The sequence below is a fragment of the Prionailurus bengalensis genome, chromosome C2 (genome assembly GCF_016509475.1).
Source record: "Prionailurus bengalensis isolate Pbe53 chromosome C2, Fcat_Pben_1.1_paternal_pri, whole genome shotgun sequence".
Classification (NCBI taxonomy): Eukaryota; Metazoa; Chordata; class Mammalia; order Carnivora; family Felidae; genus Prionailurus; species Prionailurus bengalensis.
In genome coordinates this window covers 133,761,530-133,786,263 of record NC_057350.1, presented here as the reverse complement: position 1 = coordinate 133,786,263, position 24,734 = coordinate 133,761,530, and the positions used below count along the sequence as shown (strand labels likewise).

The following is a 24,734-nucleotide window of genomic DNA, read 5'->3' as shown; positions in this document are numbered from 1 at the left end:
GACAATCTTCCCCCCTTCAAAATGGACAGTGGATGCCAAGTCACCAGGCCTGCCCGGTGTGGGCTCTCCCAGGCAGTAAGAGGAAGATTATTAAGTATGAAATTTTCAAATAGAATGCCAGCAAATGGTGGCTGATTTGAACAAGATGCTCAGTTTTCTGACCAAATACCTGTCTGCGACCACTTTGCATTTTGTTCAACTTTATTTTTCTAAATGGGGCAATAAAATCCACTTGGATTGATTCAAATTCTCTTATTATTAGCATGTTTAAATCTGTCTCCATCTCTAAATTAATTGTGACAATTACTTGAGATACAATTTTTTAAAAATTTACTATTATTTTGAGAGCGACTGAGAGAGAGACAGAGTGCAAGCAGGGGAGGGGCAGAGAGACAGGGAGACACAGAAGCTGAAGCAGGTTCTGGGCTCTGAGCTGTCCCACAGAGCCCGACATGGGGCTTGAACCCACGAGCTGCGAGATCATGACCTGAGACAAAGTCAGATGCTTAACCGACTGAGCCACTCAGGTGCCCTGAGATATATAATTTTTGATATGCTTCCCATCAACATAATGACCAATATTTATGGCACCTCCTACTATGTATTGGACTATTATATTGAAGAAGATTCGTAAGACTAACTCTAGGAACCCATAGTCTATTTGTGACACGAAAATAACACAAATGAGGGGCGCCTGAGTGGCTCAGTCAGTTAGGTGTCTGGCTCTGATTTCGGCTCAGGTCATGATCTCCTAGTCTTGAGATCGAGCCCTGTGTCTGGCTCTGCACTGACCGTGAGGAGCCTGCTTGAGATTCCGTGTCTCCCCTCATTCTTCCCCTTTCCTGCTCACATGCACGTGCTCTCTTTCAAATAAATAAACATTTAAATAAAATAACACAAGTGAAATCTCTAATGAGGAGTGAAGCAGATCACCCGGGGTGTCTCAGGCTGCGCAAGTAATTGGAATTTGTAGGAGAGCCGAGCAACTAAGACAAGCAGACAGCTGATCTAGGTTCAAGTCATGACTCTGTCCCTTACCTGGGCACTGCTGTGAGCTTCAGTTTACTTATCTGTCATAGGGAGAAAATATTAATAACCATTAAGGATGTTGGAGGCTAGTGCTTAGCACATAGTAAGTGTTCAGTGCCTGTTACTGAGTATTTTCATAGTTGATTTTTTTCAGGCTACGTGAAGGTAGTTTAAAGAATAATTTTGTTTTTTGCTTCAGGTAAGATGTCTTCCAAGTGAAGGAATATTCTGCAGCCATAGAAAGGAATGTAGATGCGTTTTCTGTAGTTCTAGAGAATAAGCTCTTAGAAATGCTGTGAAGAAACCAAGATGGAGTAGCCTATGTATAGTTGTATATTCAGGTAACCCTTTGAGAAAGAGGGGGGGATCTATTCTGTTTACTTATCTGCTTGTATATGCATAAAATATTCCTGAAAGAATACACAGAAAACTAAATGAGTGATAATAAATAATTGGAACTGCTACAGAAGTAGGAAAGTTTTCGTGTATGTTCATTTGTACTTTTGGAATTTTGAATCACATGAATGTATTACCGATTCTAAACCATTAAAATTCCAGCTATGCACACAAAACAGAGCCTCTCATCTGGAGCACATGGGATGGGATTTTTCTGTCTTTAAAAGTCTGTTTAAAGCAATGGGAGTTGAGATCTCAGAATGGTAGAGTCACACAGTTATAGTGCTGCAGAATGTCTAGGGCTCATCTTTCCAACTTGTTTAATTGAGAAGCTCTATTGCTCAGTTGAGTCCAAAGGGGTCAGCCTACGGTCCCCCACTTTCTGGAATCCAGGGATCTGAGTGATTCAGTGAGACCAGTAGGTAGAAATGCTTGTGCTGGGTGGGAGCCAGGGGACTCCCAGTTACCATGCTTCCCTCCTCCCACCTGCCAAGGACTCTCGGACAACAAATACTGGAGGCATTGGGGGCAAGAATGGGGGGGGGGTGCTCCAGGGGAAGGGTTAAGTGAGTTATGTGGCTTTGAATCACAAGTGTCAATAGAGCTACAATGTCACCATGGAAAAATGAAGGTGTGGACACAGTGGCTAGAAACACAGGGTCTTTCCACTCGGCCCCAATTGTCAGTGGGTGTTGGAAATAACCAACCCTTCGGGCCAGTGTAGCCGGGGGGGTTTTGTCTCTGACCTATTGCCAGATCTCCTGAATAACTCTACAAACTTGGCCTTCCCTGTCAAGCCGTAGCAGAAGATTTAATAGTGCTCGCTGCTTTATGCTGGACACTGTAATTAAATTCAGAGCCAAGGCGCAGCCAGTCTTGGGGAGGTGTCTTGATGTTCCCTTGGCTCCTAATAACATTGTCTCCTTCTTCCTTTCTGTTTACCACATGCCATTTTGTCAAATTAGAACTTGAACTAAAAAAAAAAACAGATGCCTTCCTTTAGATAAGGTCAAAAAATTCCCTTGTGGGAAGAAAGGAGGATGGGTTGTCTCCTTGAATCTATGCACAAAGGAGTCACCTTTGAAATATGACTTAATATAAAATAGCAAATATGAGAGGATTTTCTTTCATCTGCCTAAGACAGACCTTCCTCCTCGACACATCCCTATTGGCAGGGGAGGGGGCAGAAGAGAACATGTCCTTCAGGGGGATTCAGTTCCCTGCTCAAGTTCTCATAATGAATGCCTGCAGGCTTCTCCAGGCAACGCTGGTGCCCTAACTTTGACACACTCCCAATCCTAATCCTTGTGGAGGTATCTACTTGTTCTCTGTTTCCTATTTAAATTTTTTATATTTTATTCTTTCTCATTATGAAAAAGTTCAAAAATTCAAATGAGTGGGAAAAACTGTCCAGGAGACCCCAGTATGCCTACAGTTATGGACTGAGTTGTGTACCCCACACCCAAATTCATATGTTGAAGCCTTAACCCCAGCACGTCAGAATGTGACCGTACTTGGTGACAGGGCCTTTAAAAGAGGTAATTGAGGTTAAGTGAGGTCATAAGGTCATAATCCAGTCTGAATGGTGTCCTTATAAGAAGAAGAAACTTGGACACACAGAGACACCAAGGGATGCTCAAACAGGGGAAAGGCCATGTGAGGACACAGCTAGAAGAAGGTGGCCATCTGCAAGCCAAGGAGAGAGGCTTCCAAAGGAACCAAACCTTCCAACACCTTAATCTTGGACTTCTAGCTTCCAGAACTGTGAAAAATAAATTTCTGTTGTTTAAGCCACCCTGGTACTTTGTTATGGCAGCCTTGGCAAACAGATACACCCGCCAAAGAGATTATGCAATCATTATCATTTTGCTATATTTACTCTATCACATATCCCTTTGTCCATCTTGTTTTTTTCTTTGGATGGATTTCAAAATGAGTTATAGATTCATTGCCCACACTTTTTTGTTAAGTTTATTTATTTATTTTGAGAGAGAGAGAAAGAGATAGAGAGAGAGAGAGAACAAGTTGGGGAGGGGCAGAGAGAGAGAAAATCCCAAGCAGGCTCCTGGCCGTTAGCACAGAGCCTGACTTGGGGCTGGATCTCATAAACCATGAGATCATGACCTGAGCCGAAATCAAGAGTCAGACGCAACCGACTGAGCCACCCAGGTGCCCCTCATTGCCCACTTTGAAGACTAAACTATTCAACAGAAAAGGTTGATGTTTGATTGAAGCCCATTCACACACTAATTGAACCCTCTCTGTGGTGATGATAGGGAGCAACTAGGATTGTCTATTCATGTGAGTTTACAAACCAGGAGACTGAGGCCCAAAGATGACTGATTGTAAGGTTTGATTAGAAAAGCGTGGAACTGGCCATCAGTAAGCTTCTCCAACCCCAGCTGGCTGAGATGACACCTGCCATTTTTTTCTGTGCTTCCCCGCTCCTTCTGTCTGGCTGGTAGTCGGGGAGAGAGGTCACCACGTTGTGCTGGTAACCAAATCTCCGGAAGTCTCCAGTGTCAGACATCTGGCTTCATTCCTGGCCTACTACCTACTGGCTGCATATGACCATAGATGCATCCCTAAATCTCTGAGCCTTGTCTAACAATGAGGATAATAATACTAATACAAGATGTATTGATACACCTTGTGTGTATTAGTATCAGAGAAGGATGCTGAATGCTCACAGCCTAGTTCCTATTGTTGGCGCCTCATTACCAGGGTAGGGTAACACTATCTGCTGTAATAAACAAGCAGTGACATTTGAATGGCTTCATCTGATCAAAATTTATGCTCACCTAACAGTCCAGGGTTCCTGGCTGGGGGCAGTTCCTGTCCACGCTGGCATTCAGGGATGTGGACCCCTTCTATGGCTCCACCATCCCCTCAGGTCTGAGTGCTCCGCACCGAGGCAGAACCATTGGCAAGAATAGTCCCATGCCCCTAGCTGTTCACACTGCAGGGGGCTGGGGAAGTGCCTCTGGAAGGAGGAGCACACCTCTGGGGGGAGTACTAGCCTTCTCTGCACAGCCCCAGCTCTCCTGGACGTAAAGTCAGTGGCTGGGAGTGAAGAGTGGAATGAGCCTGTTGGCGAGGGAAGGGCCAGGTCAGTGGGAAAGCCGCCCTGCCCTCCCAGGAGAGCGGTGAGAACAGCAGGAGAGTGGGAGGTGGCAGCGTGGAGAGCCGTCCCTCCAGGGCTGGGTAAGTTGGCCAGCAGGAGGGCACCGTCTCACAAGGCCGTGTGCAAGACCCCTTTTGAACCCTGACCCCAATTCTGTGCCGTCTGTGTGGCCTGGACCAAGTGATGCCTTCTCTGTAAAATGAGGATAGTCCTACTGTGAGGATTAAACGCCACGATGCGCAGGAGGTGCCGAGCCCAGTGTTGTCCTTGTTTCGCAAGGAGGATTTTGCTAAGCAAGGGTCTGCAAGCTTGCAGCACAGGTGCCCCTCCTTCCTCTCATCTCAGGGAGGCCAGTACTAGTACATGGTGACCCTCCTTCTGCAGAGTCCTTCTTAACATAGCATTCCAGGAAAGCTGTACCAAACAGTTCACTAGCAGGTAGGATGAAAACTCTTTGGCCTCCAGAGGCCACACTTCAGGCTTCTTCACCTCTGTATCCATGTGGCGTAGCAAGGACTTGACAATAGTCAGTGTTCAGTAAATGAAGTAGAATCTGTTGTAGGCCTCTCTTGGAGGTGGTGTTTAAGAAGAAATTATTCTCTTGTTGACCTGGGAAAGAAGACTCTGTTCAAGACTATTGCCCTAGGTGCAAACCTGTCTCCGTAGGGGAAAGAATGGGCTCAATTCTGAATGTAGTAGGAACAAGTGGGGATTTATGGCCAAGGAGCTGTTGCGGGGAGGCGGTCAGTGGATGGAAAATTACTAAGAGGAAACATCAGGGGTTGGGAGATTCTTGGTAAATCCATTCAACAGAATTCTTGCCAAAGGCGGGCCGGGGTGCTAAGATGTCAAGGGTAGGGGGAATGAGGAACTTGGTCAGACAGATACCAACGGTAGTTAGATATCAAGGGTGGGGAGTCACTGTAAAGTGATTTTGCTGGACTCTTGCTAAAACTGAGCTCTACAAGGGCAGACACAGAGGCCCAAGTTCAAGGCCATGTCGAGAAGCTGAACAAAGTTTGGTCAAACAGAGAGTCTCTGCCGGTGGGAAGGCAGATCCCATATCTTCCAGTCTGCTGCTCTGCCCATGCAGGTTTGGGGATGGGACATCAGACTTGAGGTACCCTGGGGCTGGTGGAACCCTAGGCTGTGCCTTTAAACATGCAGGTGTTTTTGCCTCACACTGAGAACTCTGGGTCCTTGGGGAGGATGCTCCGTTATCCAGGCCTCAGGATCTCTCTGTGCAGCAGGGGTGGGAGCCACAGGAGGGGAAGATGCAAAAAGGACTCCACTCTGGCCCAGATCCTTGGGGAACAGGACTGCATGTGGCAGAAGGGGGACAGGAGCTTCTGGAACAGTGCCCAGGGAAGCGGCATTCCAGAAGTGGACTTCTGGCCCGGTTGATAAATACCAGAGCTGTAATTAAGACAAAATACTGTGAATATGACACCTGCTGACAGCTGCAGGAAGGCCCCAGAAACTTTTATTATGAATTAGATTCTGCAGGCCACTCTGCTGTGGTGAGCTGGTGCCTGGGCCAAGGAACCTGAGGGAGCTCAGCAGGCCGGCTGCCTCGAGGGCAGGGGATGGCTCACCAGGGGAGAAGGGGAAAGAGTGATCTTCCATCCATTTCCAGGGCCCTCATGAAGGACCATTTAAGTCTCAGAAATCATAACCCCTGGTAGAAGCCAGAGCTGGAAAGGGCTTAGAGCTCAGCTGGTCCAATGCTCCCATTTTATATTTGGGAAAACCAAGGCCCAGGGGGGGACGTGAATTGCCAAGGTCACACAACAAGTTACTGACTGCACCAGGGCTGGAGACCAGCCCAGTCCTAATCCCAGGCTGCCATGCTTGGCTGCAGGGCAGTTAATAGTAGTCGGTCAGGCACACATCTAGGCATTCAGCCCAGAGTGCTTGGAGAGACTGAGACAAAGTCGGAGATAGGGAGACATAGAGACAGAATGAAATGGACAGAGAAGAGAGTTGCAGAAGGAGAGCAACATGGAACAGAGACAGAAAGAGATGTTCGTGGGCCTGAGTCATTACGTTCAAAATAGAGATTCGAACACCAGCAGGGTGGGGCAGGACCTCAGCGACCAGCTAGGTCAGTCTCCTTTATTTTTACAACAGTCAAAGTGCAGCTGAGTAGTTGACCTGTGTAAACCTTTTCAAGAACAGTTTGATGCTGAATGGTAAAAAGGAAATGCTTGTGGTGCTAAAAAGTGGCAAAACTTCCATCTCTAAGAGTTTTTGAACGGGATTTGAAAAATGAGCTGTAGGAATGTGACCCAGTGCAGGGGCATTTGGGACAATATGCCAATGATATTTCTGCAACTGTCTGGGATTTAGGACCAAGCACCCCATGCCCTCTGTGCTCTTTCTGATGTCTTAGACTCTGTGTTTTGAGAACAGAGGGAAATGTTCCAGAGAAGGAACAGAGCCTAACCCTTTCCTCCCTTACTCCTTTCATCTTGGTACCAGCAGATCTTCTCTGCTTTCAAAGTTCAGCTCACCTCTTCCAGGAAGCTTTCCCTGATTTCTCACTTATATCCCTCTGCCAACCGGTACCCATCACTTCTTGTTGTAAATCCCTCTAGACATCCCCTAGCCCCGTGTTAGCCACTTCTCTTTTTGTACTTTGTATAAGTTATCTCTGAAAACGTCAATAGAAGAGCCCCTATTCTATTCCAGGAACTCTGAAATCCTTTGCTCTAATCCTCACAACAAACTAACAAAGTGGGTTTTGCTTTACCCATTTTAAAGATAAGAAAATTGAGACTCAGAGTGAATAACTTCCTCAAGCTAGTAAGTGGCAGCCTGGGTAACTCCAGCCTGGGTTTGCCTGACTCCAGTGCCTGTATTCTTTCCATAAAACTGAACGACATATGCCAAGGAGAGGAACTGTGTCTAGTCATTGGGTCTTGCATACATTTGGCATTCAGTTTGTGTTTCTGAATGAATGAAACAGTAAGTGAATGAATGAATCCAAAGAATATCCTTTCTTTTGAAGCCTATAGCTCAGGGGTCAGCTATAGCCTGGGGGGCCAAATCCAGTCTGCTTCCTGTTTTTGTACATAAAGTTTTATTAGAATGCAACCATGTTCATTCCTTTATTGTCTGTGGCTACTTTCATGTGTAACAGTAGAGTGATGTTGTGAGAGACACCATGTAGCCCACAGAGCCTAAAATATTTACTGTCTGGCCCTTTCCAGAAAAAGTTTTCTGACTCCTGCAATGACTTATGATTTTTACTAAGCTGGTTAAAACAATGGTGCTTATTGAGAAGTACTAATAACCTTGTCTTTTATGATCTAGAATTGTGTGTGTGTGTGTGTGTGTGTGTGTGTGCATGCTTGTTATCAGATAGATTCCACATGTATCTGGTATATGCCACTTTATTATTTTACAGGCAGGCTTCATCTAAAAAGGTTTGCCCCACCAGGCCCTTGGGAATATCTGTATCTAGATATATCTATATCTATATATACCTTTTTAAAATTTTTATAATTTTAAAAATTAAGTTTAGCTTTGTTGGCAGCCCCTTGGCACAGACATGGTCAGAGCCAAGACCCTGGTGACAAAGGTCTTCCCTGAAGTAAAGGAGGGCCTATTCCCCCAGGACAGTCATGGTGGGTGTGGACTTTGAGGCTCGCCAGAACAGTATTGACAGGGGCAGTTTCTGAGCTGAATGAGAAGCAGCCTTTTAGACGGATTACACTCCCATTTCCTCTTGGCTGGCAGGGGCGATCCGATCCCGGGCTCCCAGCCTCGCCTCCTTCCCTGGGACAGGGGCCCTCTTCTTCCCCCAGGCCGCCCCCAGGGTAGCCTCTGGTGAGGCCAGAGCACTGCCTACCTGTTCCTGCTCCCCAGAGCTCAGGACTGGCCCCTGGACCCCTGGCATCTGGGGCAGAAGCAACACCAAAGCAGGGATTGGCTGCCTCCCACCCCAAATGCCCAGCTGGGAGTGCTCAGAGGCGTGACAGATCTCAGCCTGTCGCCAGCCTGTGTTCCCTGGCCAGTCCCTCCTTGGGCCTTGCCCACAATGACGGTTCCATCACTCAGCTTCACTCACCTGCTCACCATTTCAGGACTGCTCTGTTACTCAGCTTGCTGCTCGGGTGAGTTTGCATGCGTGTGTGCGTGTGTGTGTGTGTGCCTGCATATATGATGTGTGCATTGTTTTAGAAAAAAGGCTTGGAAGGCAGACTTGTTCTGGGTGCTTTTAGCAGTCTTTAATCTGAAACTTCTCGACCAGTGTTGGATGCAACATAAAGGGGTTTGGCGGTGGAGTTGGTGGGGACCTTGGTATACACACTCGGGTGTGTGCACTTATGTGTGCCCTTCTTGTGACCTTGACTTTGAGGTGGCAGGCTGGCAGCTGCTGCTCCTGTGGCTTTGAAGTAATGTCATGTACTGTGGTCGGGGCCAGCCCTGGTATTGGGTGGCCAAGATGTTCTCCATTACTCTCCAGGCTGACCGGCTTAGGTCATGTGGTCACTGCCAAGTCATTTTCTTTGTGGGTTGTGTCCTCACCTGCTCCCCTTGCCCATTCAGGGGCAAATTGTAAGATGGCAAATTCCTACCATGGTCTTTCAGAGAAGTTCGTATACACTCAACTTTTAAGATCAGAATTTGGTTTCCAGGGTGTGTGGGGGTTGGAGGAAAGTTGTAGGGTGCAGCCTTCTCTGGAATATGTGAATCAGGAAAAACTTGGAGCAGATTGAAGCCAGCTATCACTAGAACTTCACTGTAGTGGAGACATCTGAGTCACATTCAGAACGCTGAGTGGAATGTGTGCCCTTCACCTCTTCTCTCCTCCTTCTAGTACAAGTTCTAACAGGCAGGGAAAGGCCCGAAAGTGGAAGGAGGCGGGAGTAAGAAGTTGAGCAGTCTCCCAACTTCACAAACGGTGGCAGAATAGTTAGTATATGGCTGTATCTGAAATTTTCTCACCCTACAAAGGCAGGATGTTTATGTGACTTCTTTCCTTTGGTGGCTTCTTTTTTTTAAGTTTATTTATTTTGAGTTGGGAAGGGGCAGGGAGAGAAAGAGAATTCCAATAAGGCTCTGTGCTGTCAGTACAGAGCCTGATGTGGGGCTCAATCCCACAAACTGAGTCAAATCCAAGAATCAGATGCCTGACCAACTGATCCACCTAGGTGTCCCTCCTTTGGTGACTTCTAATGACACAATTTCTTGATTGGGTAGGGAATGTGGAGCGGGGGGGACTGCTTCATACAAACACAGGAGGCAGAAACAGAAAGGCTGTCTCTCATACCCTACTGATGGGCTGGCCTCGTGAGTGGGAGATGCAGACGGACACAGTGGTGACCCTGGTGTCATATGTATGAAAACAGAATTTGCAGATGGGTTGGGCTTAGGTAAGGAAACCAAGTCTCAGAAATGAGTTGTGCTGGGCCACTTAGTCACTTGCACCCAGACTCCTACTCTTGTGATCCAACTCCCTACGTTTCCAGGAGTAAGTTCAAGTGAATCACACTTTCCAAGGAAGTGCCCAAGAGTCAAGTGGGTATTGAGTGAAAAGGGCAAAGCCAGCATCCATAACAGTAAACAAAACAGAAACAAAAACCAAACAGTTGCCCAAAGCCTACATTAGACCCAGTGTTATTTCTACCCGTGATTTGGCACTGCAGTGGCCACGTACAGTAGGACTTCAGTGGCTTTAAGTCAGGGCAAGTGGTCCTGAAATTCCATGGTAATTGGCATTTCCCAGGCAGCTGCCTGGGTCGGAGCCACGTGGCGCACCCAGGTTTCTGCAGGCCCCGTGTTCATACGTGCATGATTGTTTCCATTACCACAGAGCCTGCTGGGGCCTTTCCAAGCTGGACCCTGGGCTGAGACATGATTCCACGGAGGCATCACAGTCCTGAAAGAGACCCACAGGCCGCTCGGATGACACCAAAATAGACATGTGAAGTCCTGGCTTAGTTGGCTGGGAGGGGAGGGAGGGGTGGGAAGCTGTTCCCAAACACATCCACCTGATGGAAATATTCTGAGCTGGAATGAGCCGTAAATAAACTAGACTGTGCTAAAAACAAACATCTCCAGGGAGTTGGGGGGGTGGGCAGAAATAGATGCTCTTCACCTGCTGAAAGTAAAGTCAAGGTCAAGGGGGAAAGGGCGAGGAGGGATGGGGAGAGGTGAACAAGGCAGATGCCTCGGCAGGAAAAGCAACTTATGCTCGCTGAAGAGTTCTCCAGTTTCCAGGAAGAAATAAGAGAATTGCTTCAAATGATAGACTCTTTCATTAGTGGGAGACCACAAAGAATGTGGGGTGAAGCGAGGCACTGGAGACCATATATGGTCTGGAAAAATAAATGGTGAGGAGTGCAAATGAGCCACGTGAACCTGCCAGCCTCCCAGGTGCTCTTGGCTGGGAGAGACTTTGTGGAAAACCACAACCTCAGCCCTTAGCTGTGTGCCAAAGCACACAAAGAGCAGCAAAGGAGAAACTGCCACTGGGGTGGCATTGAAATGGTCCTGGAGTGCTGGTGCGTGTCCGCCACCTTCACCACGTGCCCCAGGCAGGGTGGAACAATGGACCCTGCCACTCTCAGCTTACCCAACAGTCCAGCAAAGAAACCTGGAGGAATTTGAAGAGGAATATGATTGGCATTAATGTCATGTTTTATAACAACGTAGCTATAGTATTTTACCACTGAGAGAGAGAGAGAGAGAGAGAGAGAGAGGTGGCCCATGACAGGTAGAATGGATCTGCCACTCAGAGCTGGGCCATGGTGTTCTGTTGAACAAAATCAGTGTCATAGAACAGCCTCAGACAAGGCCAGTCTGTGACTGTGATGGACCAAGACAAAACCAGGCCACTGCGTCATCATATCAGACACAGACAAAAGACCACCATCCAACCACAAAAATGGCCAGCCATCCCTCGATCCTTGTTAATATGCGTGAGTGCTTTTGCTTTACTAACCACAGCTTCCGTCTCCCTCTGCTCTGTTCTTCTTCTAGATAAGAACTAAGATAATCACAGACGAGCTCTCGCTCCCTGCCAGCATCTGGTCCAGAGCGAAGCCAGACTCACCTTCCTCAGAGTCTCCCCCAACATCACTGTGTGAAAGCCCAAATCCTAGAGTAAATCCTTTCTAGCACCCTCTTACCAAGATGCCACGTGGTTCCCCTGGGTGTGTATCCTCCCTCGCAATGAGTCCAAAGAGGCAGTCTCACTCAACTACAGGCGTGTTGCCAATGGGGAAGGGTTGGTTGGAGGCGCTTCGTACTGTATCTCAGGTAGTTGTCATGGGAGCCCCTTGCCTTCTTCCGAGCTCCCGACCTTTATTTCCCACGTTCCCACCGCGCGTGGAAGAATGTGGAGATCAAGAGAAGAACCCTAGAACCAGACTGCTAGTCTTTGCCTCAGTTAACTGATCTATAAAATGGGGGTGACGATGACGTTCAGGATTGCTGTGAGGATTAGGTCAATTTCTATATGTGAAGCACTTCAGTGGTGCCTACGCGTGTAGTGTCTTGGGTTTTATTAATTATTATTATCAATTTAGCAAACATTTGTGGAATATCTAGTGTATGTCATGTACTGTGCTAGAACATGGGGATTAAAAGCTGACTTCCATCGTCCCAGAAAGTACTATAGTCGGGAAAATACAAGGAAACTGTTTTACCCCATGGATAAGAGCTAACATAGAGGAGAACCCAGAGAAAAACATGGCAGGACCCTCAACATTGGCCTGGGAAGTCAAGGAAAGCTTCCTGGTGGAGGCAGCACCTGCCAGTTCTCGGTTAGTGAGTAAGAGTCTCCAGGATGGGCTAGGTGTCAGGGGGGAGGGGTGGGATATGAGCAGAAGGGCATTGGCAGCCCCTCAGCCCTTAGTGTCTACAGGTCAGGGGCACCAGTTAGACATCTTTCTGCCCCTCAACATGGCCTGGCCCAGTGCCTGAAAAAGCATGCACTGGAATGAACCAATATCTAATACCAAATCTGACAGGTTTCCCACAAACCAGTGCCTCCTCTGATCTTCCCATCTCATACTCTGACCCACTGTTGTCCCAGGTCCCGGCCACCTCAAAACCACCCTCGATTGTTCCTCCTCATTCATTCTTGCGGCACGCTCGCCCCCAGTTTCTTTCTCCCCAGTGACGTTTGCATTGGTTGCTTCCTTTTTTGTCCTCACCACTTCCATGGCCCTGACAGGCCACTTCCACATCTGGCTGCTGCAAGATTATATTGATTTTTAAAATTGCATATGTATGGTGTATTGTTTATGAATTTCATTTCCAGGTAATAAAAGGGTCTTTACAAACAGAGGCATTGGCTCGGAGAGGGCCGAGGACCATTGGCATGGGCCAGTGGAATGTTCCTCCGTCAGGGAGGGAGTATGTGGGAGTGCACGAAGCAGCCATTCCTGGGGAGCACCCACCAGCTGCCTGATGTCCGCAGGCAGGTCCTGCAGCACAGGGTGGAGACAGTAGGCAAGCCCAGGTCCCTGAGAGAGAAGACTGAAACTGGGTTCAGGGCCCGAGAGGAATGTGGCGGGTGACCTGCCCAAGTTCTACAAAGTCAGAGGCTCGACGTAAGGGTTGAAGGTGAGGGTCCCCTCACGAGACCCAAACTGGGAACTGTAAATGTACAGCTTTTGGTGATTATGGATATCAGTGCCGTGAATATTCTAGTACATGTGTTTTGGTGAACATATGCCCACTTGTCTGTTGCTAAACACCCCTGAGTGAAACTGCTGGGCTGTCGGGGTTGCCTGGATTCAGCTTTAGTAGACGATACCAAGCAGTTTTCCAGGGAGGTTGAACCAACTTACACCCCCCGCCTCCAGCCAACGTATGAGAGTTCTGCTTGTTCCACGTTCTTGCCCACAGTTGTTATTTCCTGTCCTTTTCATTTTAGCCATTCCTGGTGGGGTGTGGAGTGGCTATCAACCCAAGGTTCAGCCGCTGCAGAATGGATAAGTAGATTGTGGTTTGGTCACACAATGGAACTCTCTTCAGCGCTAACAGCTACAAACAACAACCCGAATGACCCTCACAAACACTGTGTTGAGCAAAAGAAGCCATACACAAGAATTCATGTTGTCTGATTGTATTTATATAAAGTTCCAGAATAGACACAATGAGTCCCTGGGGTTAGAAGTCAGAATGGTGGCGAGGGAGGTGTGCAGAGATTGGACAGGAGTTTATGGGGCTTGTGGATGATGGGGAGTTGTGTGTTTTGATCCAGGGGCCAGCCTCTAGGGTGTGTTCACTTTGCAGAAATCTGTTGGGCTGTGTGCTTATGATCTATGCCCTTTCTGTAAGGTATACTTCAACATTGAACATACCCTAACATCGAACCTGGGCAAGACCCCGTGTTCAATAAAGCTACCAGGGTCCAGGGCCCCCGCCTTCATCTCCTCACACCCGTGTATTGAGTCATTAGACTGTAACCCTTTTGTGAGCATGGGTGACCCCAAATGTGTGTGTAGAGTCTAGGATCAAGTATGTGTTTTAAATCAGGGCTCCGGGTCTTGTATAGTCCATGCCACCTTGGGCCCTGGATGCCCCCTCCCTGAGCCTCCCTCTGAGGGCACCATCAAAGTAATTAACAAACACTTCCTTCTCCTCCTCTATTGGAGGTGTATTATGAGTCTGGACTTCTCGTTCCTTGTCACATCTACAAAGCGACAAGTCAGTCCACGAAGAAGGAGACATGGACTTTATTATGGTCATGGTGTCCATACCAGCTGCTTAACCATCTTCGTTCAGCAAAGGCTGGGGGAGGGCTACATCAAGTGGCAAACAGACGGTGCACTCACATCTAACTGGTTGGAAATCACATTCAGAAATCTGGAGTTTGCGGCATGGGTCTCCCTAGGGTTCAGGGGACATGACAGAGGCCCCGACACTGTCGGGGCTATGAGCAGCAATTTTCTCTGCACAGCTCTTCCCGGCCTGGATCAGAAGAAGCGTGGCAGCCACAGAGCATGCTGCCTCCTGACGCCCCCTCCACCCCCGCTGTTCCCACCACCATTCTTCAGAGGAGGCCGAAGCCTGGTGAGTACCTCGGGGCTTGTGAGAGAAGAGACACACGGGCTCCCCAGTGCCCACCACACAGCCCCCGCCCCCAACTTCCCCGCACTTCAAGTGAGAAGCCTCCAGATTCTTTTCGAGGGATCCAACCCTTTACTCTCACACAGCAGGTTGAACTCCAGAATGGGCATTTTGCAGTTTCTTGTGTGTGTCCATTCTCCCGCTGTCATAAATAAGTTATGGAGGGAGATTCTTGTCAGCAGGAAATTGGATTTGGAAAAGCATCCCATCTCCCTGAGAACAATGAGGTGAATTTATAACTTTCTAGGCTCCCTTCAGTTGCTCAGAACAGAATTTCCCCTTTCTTCCCAAGTGTTTATGAAGTTCCCTTCCACAGCCCATGTTTAACATAGCCTGTTTCTGTGAGGGGGCGCAGGAAATGGTCCCCCTATAGTCATACTGAGGTGTGAGAGGGAACAGGATTTGGGAAGACAACAGGCCAGAAGAGTCTTGCGACTTGGGATTCTCGAATTTTTCTGAGAATTCTTAGACCTGTACTGCCCAATGCAGTAGCCACTGGCCATATGTGTCTTCAACACCTCTCATGTGGCTCGTTAGAGTTGAGATGTGCTGTACATGTGAAATACGCACTGAATTTTGAAGACTTGGGATGAAGAAAGAAGGTAAAATGTCTCAGTAATGTTTTAATATTGAATAGATGTTGAAATGATATCTGGGACATATTGGTTAAATCTATTATTAAAATTAATTTTACTTCCTTCTGTTTACCTTTTTTACGTGGCTACCAGAAAATTTTAAGCTACCTAGGTGGCTTGCATTTCATTTCTGTTGGACGGTGCTGGCCTAGACATTAGGCAAAGGCTCCTGAAATGAGCTTCCTAACTCCATCCAAAGGAGCTCTTCTATCTCTATAATCTATTCAAGCCAGGAATGTCTCAGGAGAGAACAGGAACTTGGGGCCCAGAAGGTCATCTTCTTGGGATACCCACTGGGGTGTCAGGGAACCACCAATCTTGGGGACTGGATTGGGAGGCAGGTCTGTGTCCAGGGGTAGTGACCCTTCTTCCGTCCCCCACGTCTGACCCATGACCATGTGTTGCTTGCATTGAAGCTTCTCTCCCCAGACATGAAGAATTTCATCCTGGAACTGGAGACCACACAGTCCTCATGTGTGCAAGGATCACTCGGCTCCCCTGGGCCCCCTGGCCCCCAGGTTGGTGCATTCCACCAGACCCTGTCCTGCTGTCTTCTGTTCAGAGCAGTAAAACCCACTGGGGAGAGTCTCTTAGAGCTGCCCTCTTCAACGCGACATGGGGGCCGCTTTTCTTTCCCTAGCTCACCTCTGGCTCCAGAGCCACGAGGCGAGTACACGGATTCCTCTTCTCAGGGAGAATGCTGGCCTCCCAGCCTTGATATCCTCACCTACACAGCGGAGACAGTAATTACCCCCACGGTACTGGATTTGGGTGGTGGTGGTGAGGGGACCAGATGAGCTGCTGTCTAGATGGATATGATTATTATTATTATAATGATCATCAGATGCTTGACGACAATTGGTTGCCCCTTATGTGACCGTTGACCAATCCCCCCCGCCCCCCCATAAACCAAGAAGTGCCTGCATTTGGCGCAGGAAAGCGGAGGTAATGGGGAACTTGTTAGTCTGAGCCTCATTAGACACTGTGACCAGGCAGCCTCCCCCCACCCCACTAAAGCTAAAGGAAAGAGTGAGGAACAGGTGAAATGTTAGAGAAAGGATTTTCTAGGCAAACAAGAGTACCCTCCAGAGACCCTGTCTCACAGATCCTGGCTCCCCTGGCTTGCCTGGGAGAGGGGGCCCAGAAAGGAGGACCGCCCCCTGGCCTGGGGCTCGGGGCCTGCCGTGGGGAGATGAAAAAGGGTACAGGCGGTAGTCAGTTGCCCAAGTGCCTTAGGAATTCTGTCACCCCTCCTGGGTGACCCCTCCTATGGCTTCCCATCCCAGGAGACTAAGGCCCCCGCAAGAGGACCCCGCCTGTATCTCCTACAGTGTATCATACCAACATTGTCCACCCAATGCCTATCTCTTGGGTCCTGAAGCATATCAAGCTTATTCCAGCCTGAGGGCTTTTGCGCTCGTGGCTCAGGCTTTTTGGAATGTTCTTTCCTCTGATTTTTACCACGGCCAGCTCCTTCATTACTCAGAACCGTTTATGGGCCACCTCCTTAGAAATGCCTTCCTCAACCAGCCAGTCTACGGTACCGCTCCCCCGTCACTCTCAATCCCGATGACCTATTTTAATTCTCTGCACAATTTTCTCATTACGGTTTTCTTATTTTGTTATTGTTGTCGGTCTCTTTGGTCTTTTTATAAAGTATAAGCTCTATGGCGAGGACTGGCACACTATGGCCAATCAGATCTGGCAGCAGCCTGTTTTTGTAATTAAACTTTATTGTCTCTGCCTTTGTGCTGCAAGGGCAGAGGTCAGTGGCTGTGACAGAGATGCTGTATCAGAGGCGTAGTTTAAGATATTTACTATCTGCCTCTTTACAGAAAAGGTTTACCGACCCGTGGTCCTAGAGCAGGGATATTGTCTGTTTTGTGCCTGGTCTGTACCAGTGCACGGGTTCTTGTGATCTCTCCATAAATATTTATTGAACGCAATAAAGAACACAAAACAGCACTTTGAACCCAGAAATGGCCAGAGGCTGCCACAGAGGGGCTAGGAAGTCTGCAGAAAAGCAAGATGGACACCGAGGAGCACCTCCCAGGTGGATTTCTATCTTCCCACCTCTATCTACACTGGTGGATCTCAGAATGCCTGAGAGCCACACGGCATGGGAAGGAAAGGGGGATTTTCTGCTGAACTCACACCCTCTCCAGCCCTGCTCGCACACCTCTAACTCACGTGATCCACTTGAGTCATTCAGAGAATGTGCTGCCCGGCTAGGTGGGGTGGGGGTAGTGGGAGCATTTGCAGCCACTTCCATTCCTTAGAACATAGTGTAAATGCTGTTCCCAAGCAGAATGAGGTCTGTGAATCAGTAACAAGGGCGTCCTCTGGGAGCTTGTCAGACATGCAGAATCTCATTCTCTCCTCCCCTTCACACACCCCCACCCTCTCAATCAAAATCTGCATTAAAAAACATTTTTAATGTTTATTTTTGAGAGAGAGCGAGTGGGGGAGGAGCAGAGAGAGAGGAGACACAGAATCCGAAGCGCTGCACGCTGTCAGCTCAGACCCCGATGGGCTCAAACTCACAAACTGGGAGATGGAGAAGCTTAACCCACTGAGCCACCCAGGCACCCCAAAATCTGCATTTTAACAAGCCCCCCTAGTAAAACATCTGCACATCAGAATTTGGAAAGCACTCTAGCAGAGCACAATGGCCTGGTAAAATCCTTCCAGCCCATTTTAAGAAATCGAAAAAACAGGCTTGATAATAAGAAATGAGAGAATGGAACAGCGTTCATCCTTGCAAGGGGACTGGACAGGTGGCAGGCACACTGCCCTGGGGCTCCCTGTCACCATGGGCTCCTAGACTTTAGGGAGCAGGGAACCTCTGCCCCTCTGAGTCACAGTCTCTGGGAGCCCTGGCACCCCCTAGGCTTTGATCCTCAAGGACTGTGTACCCTGTACCCTGGGCTATCAATCCAAGCTGGCCCTCACAGCCCTGAAGTAGGGCCAGGTGCTGGGGCCAGCGCAGTCCCCAGCAGGTCACTGGGCAAGTGGCTGGGGAAGTGGGGGTGAAACCACCCTCCCAGGAAGCCCTATTTCCACACAAGGGTGTCCAGACCAGGAGTGAGGAGGGAGAGAAGCGGGGAGGAGGGGAAAGTTAGGGGGAGCAGGGGGGCTTGAAAGAAGAGGTAAGGTGGGGGCAGGGGAAGGAGAGAAGGAGAGAGTGGAAAGGGAAATGAAATGATGACTTTGCCTCTTCCCATCCCGCAAACAGGAAAATAAATCAAAGTCTGGTTCCCAAACTTAGCTGTACATTAGAATCCCTGAGAGCTTCGGGGTACCTGGGTGGCTCAGTCGGTTAAGCAGCCAACTACAGCTCACGTCATGATCTCATGGTTCGTGAGTTCGAGCCCCGCATTGGGCTCTGTACTGACGGCTCAGAGCCTGGAGCCTACTTCAGATTCTGTGTCCCCCTGTCTCTGCCCCTTCCCTGCTCATGTTCTGTCTCTCTTTCTCTCCCAAAAGTAAACATTAAATAAATTTTTTTTTAATTTAAAAAGAATCCCTGGGAGATTCAAAAATTCCTGATACCTAATGCCCCTTTCCTTGAGATTGTGATATAATTGATCTGGGTTGGCTTGGTCAGGATTTTCAAAAGATCCTCAGGGGATTCTAATGTGCAGACAGCTTTGGGAACCACTGAGGGGACTGTTTATCATTTGGACAAGTCTCAAAGGAATCATATTTCAAACAGGCTTTGTGGTAGGTGTGTCCACCAGCAGATCGTGGGGATAAAATTGTGGCCTGCTACAAGTTGATGGATTTCCTCTCTGCCGTACTGGGGAATTTGGAAAACAGTCAACCGAGCGTTTCATAGACGCGTGAACAGAAAGCAGCTGCATATTGGCCGTGGGTGTGGCAGGCTTTAGTGTAGTGGGTGCTAGAGTCCCTGAGCTGGAGTCAGCCCCACTCCTGGGACTGGGCAATGAGACAAAACGCACCATTGCCCACATTCTTAACGTCTTAAAGAAGGCTTTCACTGCACCTGGTGCCCATAGATCCAGCACAGAAATTTCTAAGTTGGCTGCTCCTATGTGCAAAGAGTAACTTCCCTCTTGTCAGGGCCCCAGGGGGGCTTGGTTGAGAGCAGCTGAAAAGCTATGAGAGGTGGTGACGCATCTTGTTTTCTGCAAACAGCGTTTCTTCAAGACTCTCTAGTTGTAACCATGGCACCACTGGAAACACAGCTCAGGGAAAGTTACCAGAGGACAAGGAGCCTGGGTTGGAGGCCACAAGAGGGTCCTTCATGGGGACCTTGGAGCCCCGAGTCTGCTAGAGGGAACCACGCTGCTAGAGGAGCCCAACGCACCAAGAGCCTCCCTCACAGTCATGCCTCCCTCCCCACCCATCCTGCCTTGTTTTGATGGAGACCTTTTCATTTCTTATCTTGATTGCATAGGGTCCACCGGGACTTCCTGGCAAGATAGGACCAAAGGGAGAAAAGGTATGAGTCACTGCCTTCTTCAGTCCACCCCTTCTTGGTAATTCCAGCCTGTTTCCTGGGGATGCCACTGAGAATTTTCTGGTTGAGATTTCAAAGAATGTGCTAATTCTGCCTGAGCGAGTGAGGATGGGCTCCGTGATGGTGGGGCTGCTGCTGCAGGTGTGAGATCCCACTGGCGTATTTCAGCTTGGCCCACTGACATGGCAGGGGTGCTGTGAATGGCCAAGCAACCAAGCCACATGCTCATGCCCAGCCGTCAGCCCTACTAAGCTCTGTGCTTCCAGAACTCCTCTTCCACAGAAGCCTCTGCTTACCTGTCTTCTCCATCCACAGGGGGAGCTTGGCCTACCAGGAAGAAAGGTATGGTTCATGCTGTTCTGTCAGCATTGCACGGGCAACTGTTCTCTGTGTGTGTGCGTGTGTGTGTGTGAGTGTGCGTGTGCACCCTCTTAGGGGTACTCTTAGGGGTAGAGGCCACCAGCAGTACACTTCCTTAGACTCCAGTATCCAGGTGGAAAATGATGGCACTGCCATTCTGATGACAGTGGGCTTTTTCTGCCTGTTCTTTTTTTCTTTTTTTTTTTTTTTTTGAGAGAGACAGGGAGCATGAGCAAGGGAGGGGCAGAGAGAAAGAGAGAGGGAGAGAATCCCGAGCAGGCTCCACACTGCCAGCACAGAGCCCCATGTGGGGCTCAAACCCACGAACTGTGAGATCATGATCCGAGCCGAAACCAAGAGTCAGACACTTAACCGACTGAGTCACTCAGGTGCCCCATTTTCTGCCTGTTCTTTTGGTCGAGAGCCTGCTACTGCCAGGCATCTGGACCTCTCCCAGAGGCTGCCAAGCCTGCCCAAATTTCCCCCAACCTCAGACCATCCCATTCTGCCACCCATTAGGGAAATCATCCAGGGCCCCAACCAGTGGCACTAAATGACTCTTACTGTCTATTTGATTAAACTGGAATAAAGTGCAAAACAGAAGCCAATAGCTTTTGCCTTTTGGCCCAGCTGAAATACATAGGAGTCACTTAAGGTCATAGGGACTTTGAGCGAACCAAACACATGTTACCAAGGCTCTCATTCAGGTCAGGAAAGAGTAAACCAGCAGCCACTCACTGTGGTCAATGGATGTTGGCACTGAAACTGTAGGTCTCAGTGATAGAAGGCGGTGTAACACTGTGGCCAAACAAGATGCTTATGATTCTAAATATAAATTATTAGTTTTCTGGTTAAATGTTCTATTCAGATGGTTTCACTATCAACAAAAGCCTCAAACAGACCTTTGCAAGCAAAATTACATCCCTCAAGGACACAGATCACAGCTCCAGCCAAGGCACAGGGGTTATCTGAAGCGCTGGGCTGGAAAGCATTCTGGGATGGTCTTCATGCTCAGAACTAACGAGGACCGCGATCAGTTAGTGATGTCTGCCATGAAAGTGGGAGGCAAGAGTAGAAATGAGGACACGTGTTAGCATTTGTGATCTCCAGTTTAGGGGCTGAGCCTTCCAGATGTCTAGTTAGGCTAACTGTGAAATTAGCCAGTGGGTGCAGAGGTTGAGATAGACCCCAGGTCCCCACCCCCACTTCCTCTTGTAAGGTTTGCTCTTGCATGGCTCCTGGCTTAGGTTGGCCTCCCTAGAAGCAGAGGTAGAGACCACACATGCCATGTAGAAGTGAACACATTAAGGGAGTTCTCTCAGAAGGATCCTGAGGGGAGGGGAAGCCGGATGGTGCCGGGGAAGAAGCCCAGCTTGGGTGTGGTGTCAGATGAAGTCCGTCTTCAGCCTCATTGCTAGGGGATCTCTGGTGTGTGAACACCACAGAGCTTGTCCTGTCCTGACGTAAGGGAGCTGGGTTGTTGGCTGCAGGGAGAAGAGGTGCGTGAGTTGCCGGGCAGCTCCAATTGACCATTGGCAAATTCCACAATTACAGGTTGCAGGAATGTGTTGTGGCAGGAAGGCAGGTAGCCATTGGGGGCATGGGCACAGTGAGCAAGTGAAAAAGATCTTGAGGGAATACCAACAGCATCTGCTGCTGTACCCCAAACAAAACCCCACCCCATTCCATGCCATATCCTTGGGAAGAACCTGTTGGAATGCAAGGAACATTTGGGTGAGTGGGCAGGTGAGTGGAGGTCATAAGCCAAGAAGTTTAGAATCCCTTCTCTATCACCGTCCTTCGCCGCACCCCCCCCCCACCCCTGCACCTTCCATTTCTTGAGTAGAATAAGAGCTTATGTGTTGACATAATATAACACCAAACTCTTTAACTTATGTGTAAGTGACCCAACCTTCTAGGCTATCAGTCATTGGAGGGTGGGGATGAAGGACCTAGAAGCCATGCTTAAGGACCCCACAGTCCCCTCTGAGCTCCCAAAACAAATCTCATTTCCTGGAAGGAAGGAAACAAACCCAGTTGTCCTGACTTTTGTTGTTCATTTTTGAAGGGTAGACCTGGCCCCCCGGGTGTTCCTGGCATGCCTGGGCCAGTCGGCCCTGAAGGACCCAGGGTAAGTATGGCACACTCTCAGGGTTCATTTGGTATCAGAACATGAGGGGGGATGTCAGCCCCCCGGCCTTTGGCACATAGTGAAACTTGTTTCCTTAAGAGGAGGAGGATGAAGAAAGGACGAGGACTGCCCAGAGGTCCCCAAACACTTGGGGACCTTTACTTGAACTATAAGACCTTGGCCCGTCCAGCAGCTCTGCTCCTGTGAGCGGGGGGGAGAGGGGGGGGAATTGAAGGGCTGCTCCCCTCTTTCACAGGGACCCCGGTTCTCCTTTGTCCTCAGATGTAGCCTGAAATTCTTTGGTTTCCCTGAGATGACCCACGAGGTGCTTGTGTCTGGAAAGCTGTGTGGGAGTTTGGGGGTTGAGGGTGATGGGCACTGGCCAGCTGGAAAGACTGAAATCCTGCATTTAGCTAAGCTAAATGCTGATGAAATCCCTTCTTCAGACAGATGATGGAAAGCTGACACATCCACACCATACCTTTGTTTATATTCTTCTCCCTTTGGTCAGAGACTATTGGGTGCAGATTTGACCTGCAGAAATCAGGGACGGGCAGGTGAATGTCACTATCTGCTCTGATTCAGTCACCAGCTGTATTTATTACACAGGATAGAAAACTGTGTTTTCTTAGGAAAAGTCCCAAGGATATTTTTCCAAAAATCTACTTTATAGGTCTGAACTGTCCACTATGGCAGCAATTACCCATATGTGGCTACTGAGCCCTTAAAGTGTGGCTGGTACAACTGAGGAACTGAATTTTTTATTTTAATGTAAGTTTGAACTTAAAAACCTTTACTCAGTTCAGTTATTTGAAAATATGAAGGCATGTTTATAGCAACTTGAATGTGTGACTCTGCTGTTTCAGTATAAATTTTATGAAATCTAAATACAGATCGAGTATTTTGGATGAAAATTTAATGCCTGAATTGAGATATGATTTAAATATAAAATACACAACAGATTTAAAATATCTATTCTAAAAATCAGATTGTAAAATATCTCATTAATTTATATTGGTTATATGTTTAAATGATAATCAGATTAAATAAAATATATTAAAGTTGATTTCACCTGTTTTACTTTTTACCTGTTTTACTTTTAATGTAACTTCTAAAAAAATTCGAAAGTATGTGGCTCATCTTATATTTCTACTTTTCAGCACAGAGGGTGCTGAAAGTTCCAACTACGAACCATTCTGAGGGGCAACAGAGCCCACCCATGAGTCTTAGCCCCCTGTCTCCGTAATGCATGCCCAGAGGCTGATGTTCACTCTGTTTGACTGCAAACCTAGGGTGAGAATATATGAAAATGCCTGAAAGGCCCTCCCTATGCAGAGCATAAAACAGGTGAAGTTTTCTGGGGTGTTGACATTTAGTCCTGTGAGGCCCGATGCCCCCATGCTCTCTCCCCGCCCTCTCAAAACCTACTCCAGGAAAAGATCAAGCATTTGTAGCATATTAGCATTTAGTTTGGAGATCTGCTCTGCCTTGGGCAATTTCATTTTATGTTTAATCTCAAATACCAGAACGAAATGTGAACTATGGAGCCTTGAACCCCTGGGAGTGAGCAAGGGAGCATGTGGGGTCCTCAGATTCACAAGCCAGCCCCAATGCCCCTAGTTCCATCATGATCTTGCCCATGATTTTCCTGGTTCTGTTTCTCTAGTAAATGTCACCGTTGGTCCTTTTCCCCATCTTCTTCTGATTCCCCCAGGGTGAAAAAGGTGACCTGGGTGTGATGGGCTTGCCAGGGTCAAGAGGACCAATGGGCTTCAAGGTCAGTGTGTTGGTCCAGAAGGACATTCCCGGCTCTTCTCACTAAGGCTCTGGAGCAGCTGCTGTCCACAAAGATGGGGGCTGGGTGGGGCTGCTGTCCTGGGCTTGGGGAATGTCACAGATACCAGAAAGCCCAGTGCCAGAGTGCTTGTCTTTACCAGCCCTTTGGGGGACATCATGCCTGGGATGCAGGGGCATAGGGATGTCCTTCCTGTTATTCTCCTGGGCAGGGAGGGCCAAGCTTCTGAACAACAAGGCAGATGGAAAACTTTGTTCAGGCCTTTGGGGGTAAGAAAAGCAATGTTCTTTTTAGGCCTGGTATAAACATAACCCTAAGGGACATCTTTGTGTTTACTGCTACATAGGGCGAATCGTAAATGCACCTTTTGCTTTCTTTTAGGGCTACCCTGGATCCAGAGGGGAAAAGGTTAGTGCTTGTCTCCCATGGCTTCCCAGAGCCTGGTCTGGGCTATTGACTCTGGGGTCAGTGATGAGCAGAAGACAGGCCCAGGTTTCTCTTAAGTTAGCACCTATAGTGACCATTCCTAGATATCCCCCTGTCCTTTGTCATTGGACTGAGAGAGCAGGGAAGGGCCTCCCAAGGCAGGGCGAGTAGGTTAGGGAGGAGCTCCCAGTGGAGGTAGAGGCCCCGCACGTGGAGCAGATTAGTAGCTGAAGTCTGTACTGGTGGAGGGGAAACACAGCCTG

At 48.4% G+C, this 24,734-nt stretch overlaps 2 protein-coding genes across 5 annotated transcripts in view; both read left to right on the top strand.

Annotated features, from left to right (window-relative positions):
- The window catches only part of HACL1 (2-hydroxyacyl-CoA lyase 1), a 90,854-nt gene extending 76,281 nt beyond the window's left edge, over window positions 1–14,573 (top strand). The window contains exon 21 of one of the 2 annotated variants that reach the window (XR_006299513.1): window positions 14,472–14,573. The gene's annotated coding sequence lies outside the window, so the exon portion shown is untranslated. The remainder of the gene's footprint in view (window positions 1–14,471) is intronic. The other variant, XR_006299514.1, reaches the window with a different exon arrangement.
- COLQ (collagen like tail subunit of asymmetric acetylcholinesterase) overlaps window positions 1–24,734 on the top strand; it is a 76,800-nt gene that overhangs the window by 13,223 nt on the left and 38,843 nt on the right. Inside the window, exons 1-8 of one of the 3 annotated variants that reach the window (XM_043595447.1) lie at window positions 8,346–8,667; window positions 14,472–14,584; window positions 15,693–15,794; window positions 19,697–19,741; window positions 20,075–20,101; window positions 22,188–22,250; window positions 23,965–24,027; window positions 24,427–24,453. In XM_043595447.1, the coding sequence (XP_043451382.1) occupies window positions 8,592–8,667; window positions 14,472–14,584; window positions 15,693–15,794; window positions 19,697–19,741; window positions 20,075–20,101; window positions 22,188–22,250; window positions 23,965–24,027; window positions 24,427–24,453 (516 nt within the window). In that variant the 5' untranslated portion in view covers window positions 8,346–8,591. Of the gene's footprint in view, window positions 1–8,345; window positions 8,668–14,471; window positions 14,585–15,692; window positions 15,795–19,696; window positions 19,742–20,074; window positions 20,102–22,187; window positions 22,251–23,964; window positions 24,028–24,426; window positions 24,454–24,734 lie in introns of those variants that run through there. The other 2 variants (XM_043595448.1, XM_043595446.1) reach the window with 2 other exon arrangements.